Here is a 17,642-nt window from a genome sequence, read left to right on the forward strand (position 1 = left end):
TTCGAAGCAGTTTTTCGTGCTCGCACCCAAAAGGTCCCAAAATGACCCAAGCTTCCGTCGTCGACATTTTTCACCTCTTCAAAACGATTCACCCACTTACTCACAAACTGTTTCGCAAACGCAGCGTATGTTAACAATTCAAAACTCCCAGGTTCGAAGCCAGTTATCGTAGCTGCCATGGCTTTTGTTATGACAAGTCAAACCGCCTAAAAGTATGGAATTTCATCTTTGCCTCACAAAATCTTTTTTTTTAAGATTTGCACGGTAAAGCCTAGAGTTTTAACTAGAAATTTTACTAGAAAAAACAACGAAACAATCTCAGATACAATTTTGTATCCCTTGTTGATCGGGTAGTGTCATGGTTACTCACAACTGATCAAATGCACCTTGCCACAAGCCAATCGTTATGATAGCTAAATAGCATCGGTACACCGTCTCACACATTCCCTAGCACATAGCCATTTTTTTTTGTTCTTAAAGTTAAAAAATAGAAGAAACTTGCTGGAAAGAAATTTGAATCGAACGATTAAGCCATCGCTCAGGCTGAAGCGTCGTTTGAGGCGAAGAAGAAATCCTGATAGAAAAATGTTTGAGATATTCTCACTGTTAGAAATCAATCCACTTGTAGTCAAGTTAAGGATGATGATGGTTTTCGAATCCAGTAATATAAATATAAAATATCAGATCGTTTTTTTTTAGAAAAGTTGAACACCACTTCATCACTGGAATGCGAAGACGATAAGTTAAATTCTAATTCTGCACAGAACTTTGAACGGTTTGTTGTTTTGATTGTTTATAGGCGATATTTTGTTTCATCTGAAAAAAAACACTTTAATATAGAAAAGTTTTCACCCCTAAGTGAGCATCATGCTCAATTAGTTTCGGAATTTCAGATTTTGGTGCTTGCTAAATGCAAACTATTAAACTACATTGAATTAGTACCCTTTTCCGTCACGAGATGGTGTAACTGAGATGTCTTTTTCGATTTGTAGTGGCTTCCCTGGAGTGATCAATATTGATATATAATATATTTGAATTATTTCACTAGCTGCCAAACCGTTCTTTTGATGCATATGTTGCTTTTAAGAAATTATTCACGAATATACACCGCGTAATCTGATTCTATCACTAATTATTCATGGCCTACTTGGACAAAAAATATAACACATGGATCAATAGGTCCCGAGACTAACAATGGAAACAACATTTTTTTTGCAATTTTTTTTTTATTCATCAACATAATCACCTTTTAGGGTGATACAATGGTTCCAACGTTTTTCCAATTTTTCAATACCATGTTTATAAAACAATTTATCTTTCGCTTCAAAATAAGCTTCAGTTTCAGCGATGACCTCCTCATTTGAGCCAAATCTTTTTCCCTGGAGCATTTTTTTAATATCAGCAAAGAGCCAGCAGTCACTGGGGGCTAAATCTGGCGAGTATGGGGGGTGGGGAAGCAGATCAAAGCCCAATTCGTTCAATTTCGCCATTGTTTTCATCGACTTGTGGCAGGGTGGCTCGTTGCTGTTTTTGTTCCATCGAAAGCAATCGCGGCACCCACTTGGAAAAAACCTTTTTCATGCTCAATTTTTCATGAAGGATAGTAAATACACTTCCATATGATATCTGTGTCATCTCCGCAATCTCACGGAGCTTCACTTTACGATCTTTCATTATAATTTTTGTCACTTCACTCACATTTTCCGGTGTAACGGCTTCCACAGGTCTACCCGAGCGTTCCGCGTCATTTGTGTCGGTACGACCACGTTTAAACTCGGCGAACCACCGACAAATTGTTGCTTTTGATGGACAAGAGTCCGGATAACATTTTTCAATCCATTGTTTCGCTTGCACGGTGTTTTTACTCATTAAAAAACAATGTTTTATTAAAACACGAAACTCGATTTTTGCCATTTTTTTAACAAACTACAAAACGACTTTACTCCAACCTCGATAACTCAGCTGTTTCTGGTCGGATCGACTTAAAATTTTGACCCGTTTCAAGCAAAGGTTAGTACTCTAGAAATACGTGGTTACTGGTTTACTACGAGCGCCATCTCTGCTTTAGTCTCGGGACTTATTGATCCATGTGTTAATCATAACCTTTTTTCCTGATGAGATAGAATATTTTGGTTGAAGGTGGTGCATAGATTTCGATAATTCTGAAAAAAAAAAAATTCTCAAAAATGAAAAATGATGTTTTTGTTCCAAAATGGACCAGTTTCTGATTGGCTGATTTTGATGTTGCTACCCGCACATTGTGAAAAGTAACAACTTTTGCAGGGTACGCGAGCAATGATGCCAAGTATAAAGAAAATCAGAAAACAAGTTTATTGAAATGTATAATTTTAGCTCACCAATGAAAATGAAAATTTTCAAAGAATGTTTCACTTTTTTTTCAATCTCATTTGTTTTGAATGTTTATAGTGGCAGCACTGTGTAATTAGAATCAGCATCAAGCCGTTTTTCTTTTTAGTGAATTAAAGTGTAACCAAAAAAGATTTTTTGAATTAGTGTAAACTCGAAAGTGTGTTTAGTTTTACGAGAAGAATGAACTGTGGTCGCACTAAGCATTTCTATCCAAACTTGACCTTTTCCGGTTTCCAAAAGATCCGGTAATACGTCAACAATGGATTCGATTTTGCGTCCAACATGAGATATTTCTTGTTTTGTCATCAAAGCTCGATTAATTGTTTTTAAGCATTCATATATAATAAAAAAATGCATTCACCAAAACATTTTTCATGTAAATTGCAAATCAAAAACCGGGTATAAAAATTTAAATTAAATAATTTTTTTTTCTTACCATAAAATTATTAAAAAATCTGTAAATATGGCTACACTGTATTTATTCCACAGGGCGAAAATGACGAGAAAGATGATTTGAAAGGAAGAATAAGAAGCCAGTTGTCAGGTCTTGTCTTTAGGGCAAAATTAAGAATCAAGAATTATTATTCTTCCGGTATTGCATCGTATTAGTCCGGAGAAAATTCGAGTATTTCGCAAGAAAGAAGCTTGTAGTCAAGTGAAAATAAAGTCCATAGTCCAATCCACGTGCGAATGTGTTGGTGTGGCTATTCTCAGCAGTTGAAAGGTTAATGCAAGTGTGAGTGTGTCGAAATAACCCAGTGAATTTTGTCGAGCCGCATCGTGCCAATTATTGAAGACATATATGCAATAAAAAACACTGCAATGCCAAGAGAACAGTTGAGAAAGACATAAAATCGTTCATGAAACTCTATGTCACGTAATGGTACTGTCTTCTACTTGGTTCATTAGTCCATAGCTTACGAAATTCTATATGCATTTTTCGCAGTGTATGAATATGAGTCAAAAATGTTTTACCTCAGTGTAAAATTGAACCCACAACAAACTTTGACTTCGGCTCGCACACATTCTAATTTCGTATATGAATAGATCTGCGCACTCTGCATCGGTGTGAGTAAATGAGACGTCAAATTGCTCAATTGGACTATAAACGAAAATTAACTGGCAATATAGCTTTAGTTGCTGTGCCATCAATTCGGCGCCATCTCAAGTGAGGTGACGCCAACCAGAAAAGAAGAAGAATAAGAATTATTTGAAAATCGTAATTATTATGATTTCAATTTAACCATAATTATGGTGAAATATAGAATAAAGCTAGTGTTAAATAGCAGAATTAACAGAAATATTCTTGTTGTCTCATTGACACTGGAATTCATTCGAATACTAAAAATTACTAAACAAATCAAAAGGAATTCATAGTATTTTCAAACATTGTTTGGTTTGATCGAAGAAAACTCTGGTACAACTTACTATTCATCAGAATAGTAGGTTGAGAAACAGTTTTGTTAACGAATCTACCAGAAAACTATTTTCAGTGCACCACTAGCAGCAGTGATGCTAGATATATTAAAGAATCAGCCATTGTTCGGACCTTGAGTCGGTCTTCCTTTAATAACTTTTTGTACAAATGTCGATAAATTTCCTACAAAAATATTACATGCACTGATTTTTAGAGTTCATAGGTTCATCTCCAGCTGATTTTTTTTGTGTAAAAAGTGAATTTCTCCATACTAACTCAAAAAACTGTTCACATCAAAAAAGTGTTGTTTTCTTTTTCAGAAAAGGGACTTTTTGCCAATGTGTTATTATGATTATTAGTCTAACAAGTTGATGAGTAGTTGAATGCTGAAGACACTAATCAAAATGAATTCTTATTGTTATGAGACATTATTTTCACTTAGATTATTTTTCGAAAAGTTTACTAAAGGAAGAAAGTTAATTAATTAGTCGATCATTAGATGCTTCTGCTGGGTTTTTTGATTGAATTTGCGTATAGGTACTACGAGTATTTACATAAGTCGTTTTGCAATTTTGCCTTTAACTAAATTTTCCAATTCTGAATGTTCTCGGCTATAGTTGACTAGAAACGAATGCGAAGCTATGACCAATCAGCTCCGTGAACAAAATTTACGATTGCAACCTGCACCATTTTACACGGGATTATAATTTCAGCCTACTTGGATTGAATTCATCGGGCAACCCCGCATACAGAAATTGTCTCTCGTGTGCGATCATAAAAATTATAGAATAGACCGAACAGAGAAAACGAACAAAAAACACTATCGCTATAGACTTTCCACATGAATAAACATTTACTTTTTATGGACTGCGGATATTGGTCTCGCGTTGGTGAAACGAAACGTTGGTGTCTCCCCGTGCCTATCGAGTCCGAGTCCGTGTCCTGCCGGTGTTTCCTGTGTCTGTCTAAGAATGCAATGCTCGTTGAGTGAGGGCAGGAGTAGCAGAACCTGTCCGAGCTCCAACCTTTTTTTACCTGGTGCCATATGACGAACCGAAGCACGACGGTGCCCGCAGTAGACCTTTTAGTTTAGTACTGCATGATTAATGGTTTCAGCGCAAACATTCTATCGCGGGGGGTTTGCACCCTACCCTGCACTTTTAACCGTCCGTCGCCATTGTGGTGCACACGTGCGAGCCTTCGGAAGCGGAAACACGTTGCATATATGCAAACGTAAGGCACAGGTGAGTAAAGGCTATTCGAGTGCACCTTTTTCATGGTTCACTGAACGTCATCATTGATCCTGGTCCGGGCAGCAAAAAGGAATTGCAAACACATGACACGCTGGTGTGGAATCGCTGCCGATTACCAAACCCGATAGGGGCTATTTAAATGTCCATCGAAGCGTGAGAATGTTTGCCATGTGATCGGGACTAATTTTTTTTAGTGATATCGCGCTTAAAGTTGAAGTTAAATCAAATGTTTGTGCTTTGTTTTCCTATCTTTAGGGATCACTTTCCGTTCTACAAATCCAACGATGATCGGTGGAAGAACTCCGTCCGGCACAACCTATCAATCAATCCGCACTTCCGTAAGGGCAACAAGGCTCCGCAAGGTGCTGGTCACCTGTGGACAATTTCGAGCCGTGATTCAGAAGCCAACTTCCTTGCGTGGGAACATGTAAGTGGAATCTATTTTTAGACAGTTTATAGTTTCTGCTTACTACTACTACCGAATCTTCTCTATTGCAGAAACGTCAACGGTTGGAGCTGTTCTTCAAAATGGAAGCCGCCAATAACAAAAGCTCTCGGGAACCACCTCCCGGTTCACCGAGTCAGGAAGAAATTGCGGCTGCCACCGCCAGTTTAGCACAGTACGAACCCCATTCACCTGGGCATGGATCAATTTCTGAGGTTCGTAACGAATGCACCTGACTTTGAGATCCTTCATTGGTTACCCTTTTTATATGCCTTCAATTACAGTCGATTGATTTCCGCAATCCTCAGCCTGGACCGTCCAGTCTACATCACCCGCTGGGACAGCAATCAATGTATGCCAACAATCAATTTGAGGTAGTTCAAAGTGAGGAGCTGAAGCGGTCCGCCGGTGAGATTCTGAATGGAATCCGTCGTAACGTGGAGGTGCAAATTGTTCATCCAATCAGTTCGAATAATTTTCAGGCCTATGCTCTGTTAGATTCAGGTATTAAATAGCTCAAAACCTCCCGTTTGCCGTCGTGCACTGTAACCTCAAAACCCCCATTGTTTCAGATTACTATTTAGCCGATTACCTGAACCCGGTATCCAAGGAGGAAATAGTTCAAGAGTGCGGACTACGATCGGTTGCCGGGCACCGGCCAGATGCCGCTCCCGGAGCCGATTACTACATCACAACGATCGATCCGATCGAGCTCGGGATCAACATGAGCTCCGGACAGGACGAAGATCAGATTCTGTTCGAGGATGATTTCAATCTCAACTACTTCGGTAACAATATCATGACTTGACGGCGAATTCAAGCCAACAACAGTGGTCTGCAGCAGCCGGTGCAGACGTGTGAAGTACTGCCGCCGGAAGTACCGGCGGTTCCACTAGGTGAAGGTTTCTCAGTTTCCGCTGAGGAAAATGCAGGGTGTCTGGGAAGGGGTCCCGATTGAGACAGGGACAGAGACAGTTTGCAAAAGAAGTTTACTACAAAAGAAACTCTAGTCGTTTGAAGTGAGGCAATATTATTACGATCTTGTTCGAGTGATTGTTTGTTTGTTTGTTTGTTTTTTGTCATACATTTGAATATTGAACTAATCATGATTGAAATCGTGGTACTAATCATGTAAATAACGTTTAGATTGAAATGGGAGTAGCCTTCCAGTTTGCAATAAATAATGTATCTAGTCAATCGGATTTGCTTGGGTGGGTTTGGGTGGTGAAGATTTACTTTTTTGAAAGTCCATTTTCGGTCATGGTAAGGTCCACTTGGGATTTGGAACTGAAGTCAACAGAATCTTTTTGTGCAAAAATGTGCAGTTTTTGTGCTGGGTACCGATTTATAGTGAGTAAAGTTTTCGTTTGTGATTAAGTTCTAAGAACGGTAAGTTTGCAGTGAGAGTGTATCACGAATGGGAATTTGAAGATTTGTACGTACATTGGTTGGTGGGCTTGACGGTATTGCAAACATCATCACATACAATCAATTAGCGTTACAATTTGATAAAGATACGCGTTACAGGGGTGGAATCATGTAAGGTGATTATCACCAAGTGATTATCACTTTTGAAAATTTGGAATCACGTAAGGTGATAATCACCAAGTTCTGTCACCACTGCTGAGAGGCTAACATCACTATCAAACGTTGGCATTACGTAAGGTGATAGTCACCACGATTTAATCGCCTTCATGTCAAAATGGAGGTGATAGCAATTTAGTTATCACTTTCAGTAGTGATTTGATTTTTTGAGAAGTGGCTTTATAAATTATTGTCCGTTAGGTGAATTTTAAGCCACTGATATAAAAATAACCTACCAATATTGGTCGGAGAGGATAATTTTTTTAATGAAATTCGTACTCATATTATGTCAAAATTAAATACCAAAATGAAAAGTAACTTAGTTTATATAGTTTAAAGAATTCATAGAATGAACGGTAGTATTTATCAATTAAATCAATTCATTTATGTTATAATTATTATTTGAAGGAATATCATTGGGGTATTCGTAAAGTCAAAGATAAATTGCTTTCTGGAAAAGTGATAAGTTTATGAATGTAGACATCTCCTGTTGTACATAACGTAACATAAAAAAATCTATGCTAACATTTTCAGTAGAATTAGATGGCCGTGACTTCGTAAGCGACATATCAGTCTCGTTCAACTGCGTTCTTAATTTTCTTCTTGTGAGTTGAACTAAATAAGGCAATATTTTTGGACAATTAGTTGCTGCTAATCATAGTGGATATTCGTAGTACCGGTGGGTAAAATTTCCAAAATGGAGGTAGCATTTGAAAGCTCTGTGAAATGCCATAATCGTAAAGTGAATGAAAACTATACAAGAAATTATTTAACGGATCTTTCTCATTCGAGAGGAATGCCATCCGTTGTGAAACATCAAGAAGATCTAACAATTTGTGTCATTTCAAAACTAGCAAATTTATCCCAAAGAATTGACTGTGACATTGATTTCCATTGAAAAATAAAAATCGGCGCTAAATTAAACCAACAAGTGATTTTTTTTATTTGTTTGTGCGCAGGTAATTTTTTTCAACGTTACTCTTCGATCCATACAAATCATCATTGATAAACATGACTCGAATTAATTAAAAAAATTGAAAACTAAAGGAATAAAACTTTAGACTTTAAAATATTATATGGGTATACGCCACTTTCATATGTTACTCCTCCTAATATCAACGGTATACGCCACATTCATATTTTACTCCTGAAAAATTGACGTTTCTTGACAGGTGATAAATGGAGTGAAGTTGGCTCAATCACCGTTGATGGTGATAGTAAAAGTGATCACCTTCGGTGATTCCAAACATTCTGGTGATCACCTCGTTATCACCAGGAGGTGATAGTCACTTATCACCTTACATGATTCCACCCCAGCTTTTAGTTCCATAATTGAATTAAATGAATAAGATGTTGATTGCAGTACGCTCCAACATCCGGGCTTGGAGAGGCCGGTAGGGCTTAACTGAGCTCTTTTTTATGTTTTATTTTCATACTACCGGCCCTTATTACCAGTGTGAAGTGGAAATTAAGTGGAGTGAACGTATCCCAATTGGGTTTCACACGATGACAACAAATGAACGGTAAATCGAGTCCATATTTGACGTTTATTGGTGGTTTGTGTACAATGGATTACTGTGGAATGAGATAGAATATTGTAAAATAGAACGAAATAATAATGACTTAACCAATGAGCAAACCACTGATAGCTATCAAACGATGTTCATCCAGTTTGTACTGTGAGGATGTATCGTTTGGGACCTGATGGGTGAGATGATGTGTGAGTGAAATGTAAGAGTAAGTGAATGCAAGAATAATAATAAGGGCCAGCGTTTCAGCTCAGGACTAACGATCGACCATTAGAAGAGATAGAAATTTGGTAACGGTACCCCATCTCAAATCCATTTCATATACGAGAACCATTAGTTATAGTGAGATCTGTTATCTCTGTTTGATAGATATATTTCAGAAGTAACATGAAATTTGGAGCTATTTGCTTCGCTAAAACAGCAATATTGAACCACTTCCGAACTACTGCTATGCGTTATTGCTTCTTAGAGACGAGGCAAAGACTTTGTATTCGATTTTATCACAATTCATTTATTGAAAGTCGAGTGATCGCTAAAATAACATGGTGACTCTACTAATGAGATGACTATTGGCACACTAGTTTTAGTTAGGATCTATTGGAGTAGAAATAGTAACTCAATGTTGTAATACTTGCGTGTGGAATACATGTAGGTATGTATGTGTATGTGTGCCTGTGTGTATGTACAATATACAGTAGTAATACTTATGGGACCCAAGTGTCAATATAATTTAAATAAAAACGCATGTCCTCAGTTCTTTTCCGTCAAACCATCGTGACCGGTCTTACAAAGATATTATTAAAAAACGTGATTAATCCACCTAGCAGTGAGATGATACCTTTTTTTTATCAATACGCATGTGTTTTTGCATGGATATTCTTAGGTGTTTTAGTTCTCATGACATTATTTTAATTATCGTCGTTTTAAACGGCAAATTGAGATTTTAATCACTCATTACCCTGTAATGCCGAAACTGCAAAACATATCGAATTTCAATCTTAGCGTGTGACAATCGATTGAACGTTCCATGAGATGTCGAAGTAAGTTCCACTTTAGAGTTTTTCGTCATTATTAATGGTACTTCTAGAGCCGGTATTCAGGAATTAGCATAGCCCAAAATGATTCGAATGGCCATAAATTATTACGCCAAACAATTTACATGAAATTTATAAACTCATCATCTGTAATTCCAGATTCGGATAAAATTCACCAATTTGGTATGGGACCTTAAGTCCTGTAATATTTGTTTTTGAAGTTCGATTTGGGCTTTTTTGAGAAAATGATTCAGCTTTGAGAAACGATTTGATACTGGAACCGGAACTCTAAAATCAGTGTAGCCGAAATCAGTTAAATTCACCTGAGGAGTGTGTAGACATCTTTGAGAAATTGTAGTGTGAATTAAAATTTGGGGGTACATTCCGAATCCAAAAACGAATACCGCTCAAACTGAAATAAATTTATTCGGTAATCGACTATCCAAATCTGCAAACCCGATAAACCTGATTAATTTATGTGAAATTGACATTTTTATGCTAATCACCCTGCATTTTCTAAACCAGAAGTCGGATCTGACTAAAAAGTAAGAAGTTTTATAGGATTTTAAGACCTCTCATTTGAATCATGGATGATTCTTAGATTTCATTTGAATCTTTGATCGGTTCAGCCATCTACGAGAAAAATTAATTGCATTATATTAATTTCGTTACACATATCATCCTGTGGTTCCGCAATCAGAAGTCGGATCCAAACGTAATTCAGGAACCTTGTTTGGGAATATACGACTTTTCATATGAATCTGAGTTTGTAGAAAACGGTTTAACCATCTCCGAGAAAATTGAGTGAAATTATTTGTCACACACGCATTTGCTGATCTCGACGAACTGAGTCGTATGGTATATGGAAGTCATGCTCTTCCAGCATTTATTGCTGTAAATAGTTTAAATCAATATAATTATGGAATTACTTCCAACTCGATAACGCTGGTATCATCTGGTTTACATATGCCATATTCGAAAGATTATGTTGCCAAAAATGAACCGTGCTAAAATTGGTCCGAGGCAAATTGTCATAAAAAAGATGCTGTACACAGTCTTTTTGGTACTTAGAAACAATTATATGTAACAGTGGAAAAATGGTGTTTCATGTTGCTCCCAAGCATTGCTTTTTCATACAGCGCTCAAAATTCCTTCTACTGGAATAAGGCTTACACAAAAGTATCGATATCTCAGTTAAAAATGGACGGATTTTAACAATCTATGGCTTGTTGGATAGGTATTCCCGAGCGAAATCTAAGTCTGGAAACATATTCTGTTTTCAAGGTCAAATGTGACAGATACTGTCAAAAAACTGAAAATTTTGACATAAAACTTCGAATAACTCAAAAAGTAAACATCCGATCCCAAAACCATTCAATAGCGTTCTGGGTGACGGGGAGACCTTTCATTTGCGACTAGTTTGATCAAAATCGGTCCAGCCATCTCTGAGATCTCGACCTCTTAGTTGACAACACACATACAGACACACACACAGACATTTGCTCAGTTCGTCGAGCTGAATCGATTGGTATATGACATTCGGCCCTCCGGGCCTCGGAAAATTTTTCGAAAGTTTGAGCGAATTCTATACCTATTTTTTATACAGGGTGATTTTTTAAGAGCTTGAGAACTTTTTTAAACAATAAAACGCATAAAATTTGCAAAATCTCATCGGTTCTTTATTTTAAACGTTAGATTGGTACATGACATTTACTTTTTGAAGATAATTTCATTTAAATGTTGACCGCGGCTGCGTCTTAGGTGGTCCATTCGGAAAGTCCAATTTTGGGCAACTTTTTCGAGCATTTCGGCCGGAATAGCCCGAATTTCTTCGGAAATGTTGTCTTCCAAAGCTGGAATAGTTACTGGCTTATTTCTGTAGACTTTAGACTTGACGTAGCCCCACAAAAAATAGTCTAAAGGCGTCAAATCGCATGATCTTGGTGGCCAACTTACCGGTCCATTTCTTGAGATGAATTGTTCTCCGAAGTTTTCCCTCAAAATGGCCATAGAATCGCGAGCTGTGTGGCATGTAGCGCCATCTTGTTGAAACCACATGTCAACCAAGTTCAGTTCTTCCATTTTTGGCAACAAAAAGTTTGTTAGCATCGAACGATAGCGATCGCCATTCACTGTAACGTTGCGTCCAACAGCATCTTTGAAAAAATACGGTCCAATGATTCCACCAGCGTACAAACCACATCAAACAGTGCATTTTTCGGGATGCATGGGCAGTTCTTGAACGGCTTCTGGTTGCTCTTCACTCCAAATGCGGCAATTTTGCTTATTTACGTAGCCATTCAACCAGAAATGAGCCTCATCGCTGAACAAAATTTGTCGATAAAAAAGCGGATTTTCTGCCAACTTTTCTAGGGCCCATTCACTGATTTGCAAGCGTTGCTCGTTAGTAAGTCTATTCATGATGAAATGTCAGAGCATACTGAGCAAATAATAATGCATGAAAATCATAACCTCAAAAAATCTGAGCAAATACTAATGCATGAAAATCCTAACCTCAAAAAAATCACCTTTTATATATAAAAAAAGGTAAAAACGCTAATCCATTTTTTCCGGAAATGGATGACTGAGAATGAAGAAAGAGAAGAATGAATACTGAGAGAAGAAAGCTGAAAAATTGGAAAATAATTTAATTAACACTCTTAGGAAATCTTAGATACAAAATGGAACATGGGTAAGAAAAAAAAACACATGCAACTAACTTTTACATTTAAGGAAATAAAATAACATAGCAGCGAAAGTACGGAATGGAAATAAAATAGAATGACAACAAAAGACTTTTACGAAACACAATAGAATACACTGGGGTGTCTTTTTACGCAGCTTTTTTACTTTTTACGCGGATTTCCGCAGTTACGCGGTTTTTTTTAACGCGAATTTCCGAAGTAACGCGGTTTTTTACCTTTTTTTATATATATAAAAAATAGGTATAGAATTCGCTCAAACTTTCGAAAATTTTTTTTACACAGATTTCCGATAATTCGCGATTTTTTTTCGCGGATTAACGAAGATGCGCAGTTATTTTTTGCGCGCTTTTTTGTGCGATCCATATCTCCACGTTAAGAAGACCTCAGTTACGGGTAACGGTAACCCCATTGTGCTATTTCTGCTCTAAGCATTGGTTCAATGGGTTTAAATTCAATGGTTGAAAACTGAGCTTCCCTAACAAAGATCTTTCGAATTGTTTGGATTCGACTTGTTAATATGTTTTACTCTGATTAGTGAAATTATACACGTATTGAATACGTGTGGAATAATATTAGCGTACGTGTACTGAACTGAACTGGCTCTGAACTGGACCGAAGGGATATAAAAAAACCCTTCCGGCACGCCCTGTGCTTACCTTACCTAACAGCTATAGGCCTGGGGTGTCCTTTGCTGTATCAAGCATACGTCTCCACATAACTCGGTCCATGGTTGCTCGTCGCCAGCCACTCAAGGCACGGATGCTTCTGAGATCACCCTCCACTTGATCGATCCACCTTGCCCGCTGCACTCCTCTTCTTCTTGTACCAGTCGGATTAGAATCAAGAACCATTTTCACTGGGCTTTCGTCCGACATCCTTATGACATGCCCAGCCCATCGTAGACGTCCGATTTTAGCTGTCCGTACGATGGGTGGTTCTCCTAGCAGCTGTTGCAATTCGTGATTCATACGCCGTCTCCACGTTCCGTCTTCCATCTGCACTCCGCCATAGATGGTCCTCAGTACCTTTCTTTCGAAAACACTGAGGGCGCATTGGTCCTCTGCCAACATAGTCCAGGTCTCATGGCCATAGAGAACAACCGGTCTAATGAGCGTTTTGTAGATGGTCAATTTCGTGCGGTGGCGTACTTTTCTCGATCGGAGGGTTTTTCTGAGTCCAAAGTACGCACGATTCCCTGCCAAAATGCGTCTATGAATTTCTCTGCTGGTGTCATTATCGGCGGTCACCAGTGAGCCCAAATACACGAACTCGTCAACCACCTCGATATCGTCACCGTCTATCAATATTCGTGGTGGGAGGTGTAGTGTTTCTTCTCTAGAGCCTCTTCCTCTCATGTATTTTGTTTTTGACGCATTTATGGCGATACGCCTAGCTTCAGCTTTCAGTCCGATGTAGGTTTCCATCATCTTCTCAAGGTTACGTGTCACAATATCAATATCGTCAGCGAAGCCAAAAAGTTGCACGAACTTTCGGAAGATCGTGCCACTCGTGTCGATCCTCGCTCTTCGGATCACACCTTCTAGGGCAATATTGAACAAGATACAAGAAAGTCCATCACCTTGACGTAGCCCTCTCCAAGATTCGAAGGGACTCGAGAGCGTCCCAGATACTCGGACGTAGCACATCACTCTATCCATCGTTGCTTTGACCAATCGCGTCAGTTTATCCGGGAAACCGTATTCGTGCATTATGTTCCTCCAGACGTCTTCAAGAGTCACCGCGCCAAGCTGCTCTTCCGTTGGTAGCACTAGCTCCAGTTGTTGCGCGTATTCCTCTGCAGTACGAATGCTGCTCGAGATTGAGTCCCGGCGTTCCTGTGCGACGAGTAACAGATCGGCTGAAAAGTTCGTATCGTTTCTATGAGAGCGCGCCACTAGAATTAAATCCATACAATTTTCAGTTAGTACCAACCTTCAAAAGATACGTGTATAAATTTGACAGCTGTCTGATTATTAGATTGTGAGATATTGCATTTTGAGTGAAGCTACTTTTGTTATTGTGAAAAAAATGGAAAAAAGGAATTTCGTGTGTTGATGAAACACTACTTTTTGATGAAAAAAAGTGCCGCCGATACCAAAAAATGACTTGATGAGTGTTATCCAGACTCTGCACCGGGCGAAGCAACAATTCGTAAGTGGTTTGCAAAATTTCGTACTGGTCATATGAGCACCGAAGACGATGAACGCAGTGGACGTCCAAAAGAGGCTGTTACCGATGAAAACGTGAAAAAATCCACAACATGATTTTCAATGACCGTAAAGTGAAGTTGATCGAGATAGCTGACACCCTAAAGATATCAAAGGAACGTGTTGGACATATTATTCACGTGCAAAATGGGTGCCGCGTGAGCTCACAATCGATCAAAAACAACAACGAATTGATGATTCTGAGCAGTGTTTGGAGCTGTTATATCGAAATAAAACCGATTTTTTTCGTCGATATATAACAATGGACGAAACATGGCTCCATCACTTCACTCCGGAGTCCAATCGACAGTTAGCTGAGTGGACTGCACGCGATGAACCGAACCCAAAGCGTGGAAAGACTCAACAATCGGCCGGTAAGGTTATGGCGTCTGTATTTTGGGATTCGCATGGTATAATTTTCATCGACTACTTTGAAAAGGGAAAAACCATCAACAGAGACTATTATATAGCGTTATTAGAGCGTTTGAAGGACGAAATTTCAAAAAAAAACGGCCTCATTTGAAGAAGAAAAAAGTTTTGTTTCATCAAGACAATGCACCGTGTCACAAGTCGATGAAAACCATGCTGAAATTGAACGAATTGGGCTTCGAATTGCTCCCTCATCCACCGTATTCTCCAGATTTGGCCCCCAGTGACTTTTTCCTGTTCTCAGACCTCAAGAGAATGCTCGCTGGTAAAAAATTTAGAAGCAATGAAGAGGTATTCGCTGAAACTGAGGCCTATTTTGAGGCAATGGACAAATCGTACTACAAAAATGGTATCGAAAAGTTGGAAGATCGCTATAATCGCTGTATCGCCTCTGATGGCAATTATGTTGAATAAAAACGAATTTTGGCAAAAAATGTGTGTTTCTATTAAACGATACGAACTTTTCTGCCGAACTGTTATTGTGCACCGTCGATAGTTTTGAGCGCATACAAACCGCGACAAGGTAGTGGTCAGAATCAATATTGGCACTGCGGTAAGTGCGGACATTGATGACGTCGGAGAAGAATCGCCCGTCGATGAGAACGTGGTCGATTTGATTTTCCGTATGTTGTTCAGGTGATCTCCAGGTGGCTTTGTGGATATCTTTACGGGGGAAGAAGGTGCTTCGAACTACCATTCCTCGGGAGGCTGCAAAGTTTACGCATCGTTGACCGTTTTCGTTTGTTACCGCGTGCAGGCTCTCCAGCCCGATCACGGGTCTGTACATTGCATCCCGGCCTACCTGAGCATTCATGTCGCCGATGATGAGTTTCACATCCCGCCGTGGACAGCTGTCGTAGGTTCGTTCCAGCTGCGCGTAGAATGCTTCCTTCTCGTCATCGGGGCTCGTCTCATGTGGGCAGTGCACGTTGATGATGCTGTAATTGAAGAAACGGCCCTTGATCTTCAATACGCACATTCTATCACTGATTGGCAGCCACCCAATCACGCGCTGGCGCATCTTGCCCAACACTACAAATCTCGTTCCTAGAACGTTGGTTGTGCCACAGCTCTGGTAGAAGGCTCGATGTCCACTATTCCACACCTTCTGTCCCATCCAACAAAGTTCCTGCAGTGCTACGACATCGAAGCCGCCCTGTGCACGGACGGCAATATACTCTCATTTGTTTCAATGCGTTTTACAGTACCAATATGAATGATTGGTTTATTTTAGATTCCACTATGAAAAAACTATTTTGTTATGACACTATCCGAATAGTGACCAAACAAATAGCAAACTTTGAACTACATATTTTAGAGACTGTGGACAGTGCAGGGCCGCTTTCACAGAGTGGCAGCGGGGGCACGTGCCCCGGAGCCCACGGTCTTAGGTGGCACTCGACGGGACTCAGCGAGTAAAAAAGGTCATTCCGTCTGTTTGGGGCACCCAAATAAATCTTGCCCCCGGGCCCATTAATACGTAAAAGTGAGGCTGGGACAGTGAGTATCTTTATATAAGTTATTAGTGGGAAATTAATGAAAACGTTCGTGATCGCTTCTTAACAATCGGAAAAGAAAATAATCTGCAGCCTTTTGTGAAATCCACCAAGAACTGATATAATTTTTTTATGACTGATAAGATGTATTTGCATTTTCAAGCTATGCAAACAACATCATCATGCATTCCACATGGTAATTAAGCCTAAGCATTTTCAGCAGTTTAAATGACAACTAAATCGTAAGTGTCAAGTCAATTGAATATTGGGTTGTAATACATTTGTAGTATATCTACTGTTCGATTGATGGAATGATTTATATTGCAATTTAAGTAACGAGTCATATGAGACGAAATTAAGTGTAAAGTACTTCCGTCTAACGTGTCGATTTCTATCAGTGTAAGACAGTTGGTTGTCAGGTTGCCAGAGTTGCCTTATTTCAAAATTCATCTAACATTTGTCATCTTAGCATTTCGACAAACACACTTGCAAATCAGATCTGATTTAACCAATCACTCCTCACAGTTTTTAAATTTCAGCATGCCTCAATAAACTATTTATTGTCGTCTTATATGAGTCAGATTATAACTGGATGGTGGAAGTTTACATCCATCAAAATTCAACAGGTCGAAAGAAACTAAAAACGTTGGATAATTTTTTCAAATTTTGTCGGATATTTCACGTTTGTGTTATGGCTCCAGTTGGACAGCTATGCATATATTAATGCACGAGTCAAACAAATCGAAGATGATACGTAGAGTAATAAAAATAAAAATAAAACTCTGATGTGACCATTTTTCAAATCACCGCCATTGTAGAGAATTGGCATTCTTTTCGGAATTTAAAATTAAACATTTGTAAGATATATCCGAGTGAGTAATTGATTATTCGTTTACCGTTTACTACGATCGTCTAGTTAGATAGACACTACGCAGATTCTCAAATTCTCTAGGTCCCAAAGTCAATTTTTTTTTCCGGATTACACCAGATCTGCACGTTTCATGCATTTGTAAGACATTTGGCATCAAAATTAATTTTTTTACATTTTGCGGTTTTTTTCTACGCGGATTTCCGAAGTTACGCGGTCTCAAAGTCTCAAGTCCCAAAGTCGATTTTTTCAAAAAACATTTTTTCGAGAATACACCAGATCTGGACGTTCATGCATTCTAAGAT

General features: G+C 38.8%; 1 protein-coding gene across 1 annotated transcript in view; it reads left to right on the forward strand.

Moving 5' to 3' along the window:
• The window catches only part of LOC131425616 (uncharacterized), a 37,739-nt gene extending 31,094 nt beyond the window's left edge, over positions 1-6,645 (forward strand). The window contains exons 4-7 of the mRNA XM_058587641.1: positions 5,296-5,467; positions 5,539-5,700; positions 5,770-5,989; positions 6,058-6,645. Of these exons, the coding sequence (XP_058443624.1) occupies positions 5,296-5,467; positions 5,539-5,700; positions 5,770-5,989; positions 6,058-6,293 (790 nt within the window). The 3' untranslated portion in view covers positions 6,294-6,645. The remainder of the gene's footprint in view (positions 1-5,295; positions 5,468-5,538; positions 5,701-5,769; positions 5,990-6,057) is intronic.
• The last annotated feature ends 10,997 nt before the right edge of the window (positions 6,646-17,642 follow it).

Source organism: Malaya genurostris, chromosome 1 (genome assembly GCF_030247185.1).
Source record: "Malaya genurostris strain Urasoe2022 chromosome 1, Malgen_1.1, whole genome shotgun sequence".
NCBI classification, from domain to species: Eukaryota; Metazoa; Arthropoda; class Insecta; order Diptera; family Culicidae; genus Malaya; species Malaya genurostris.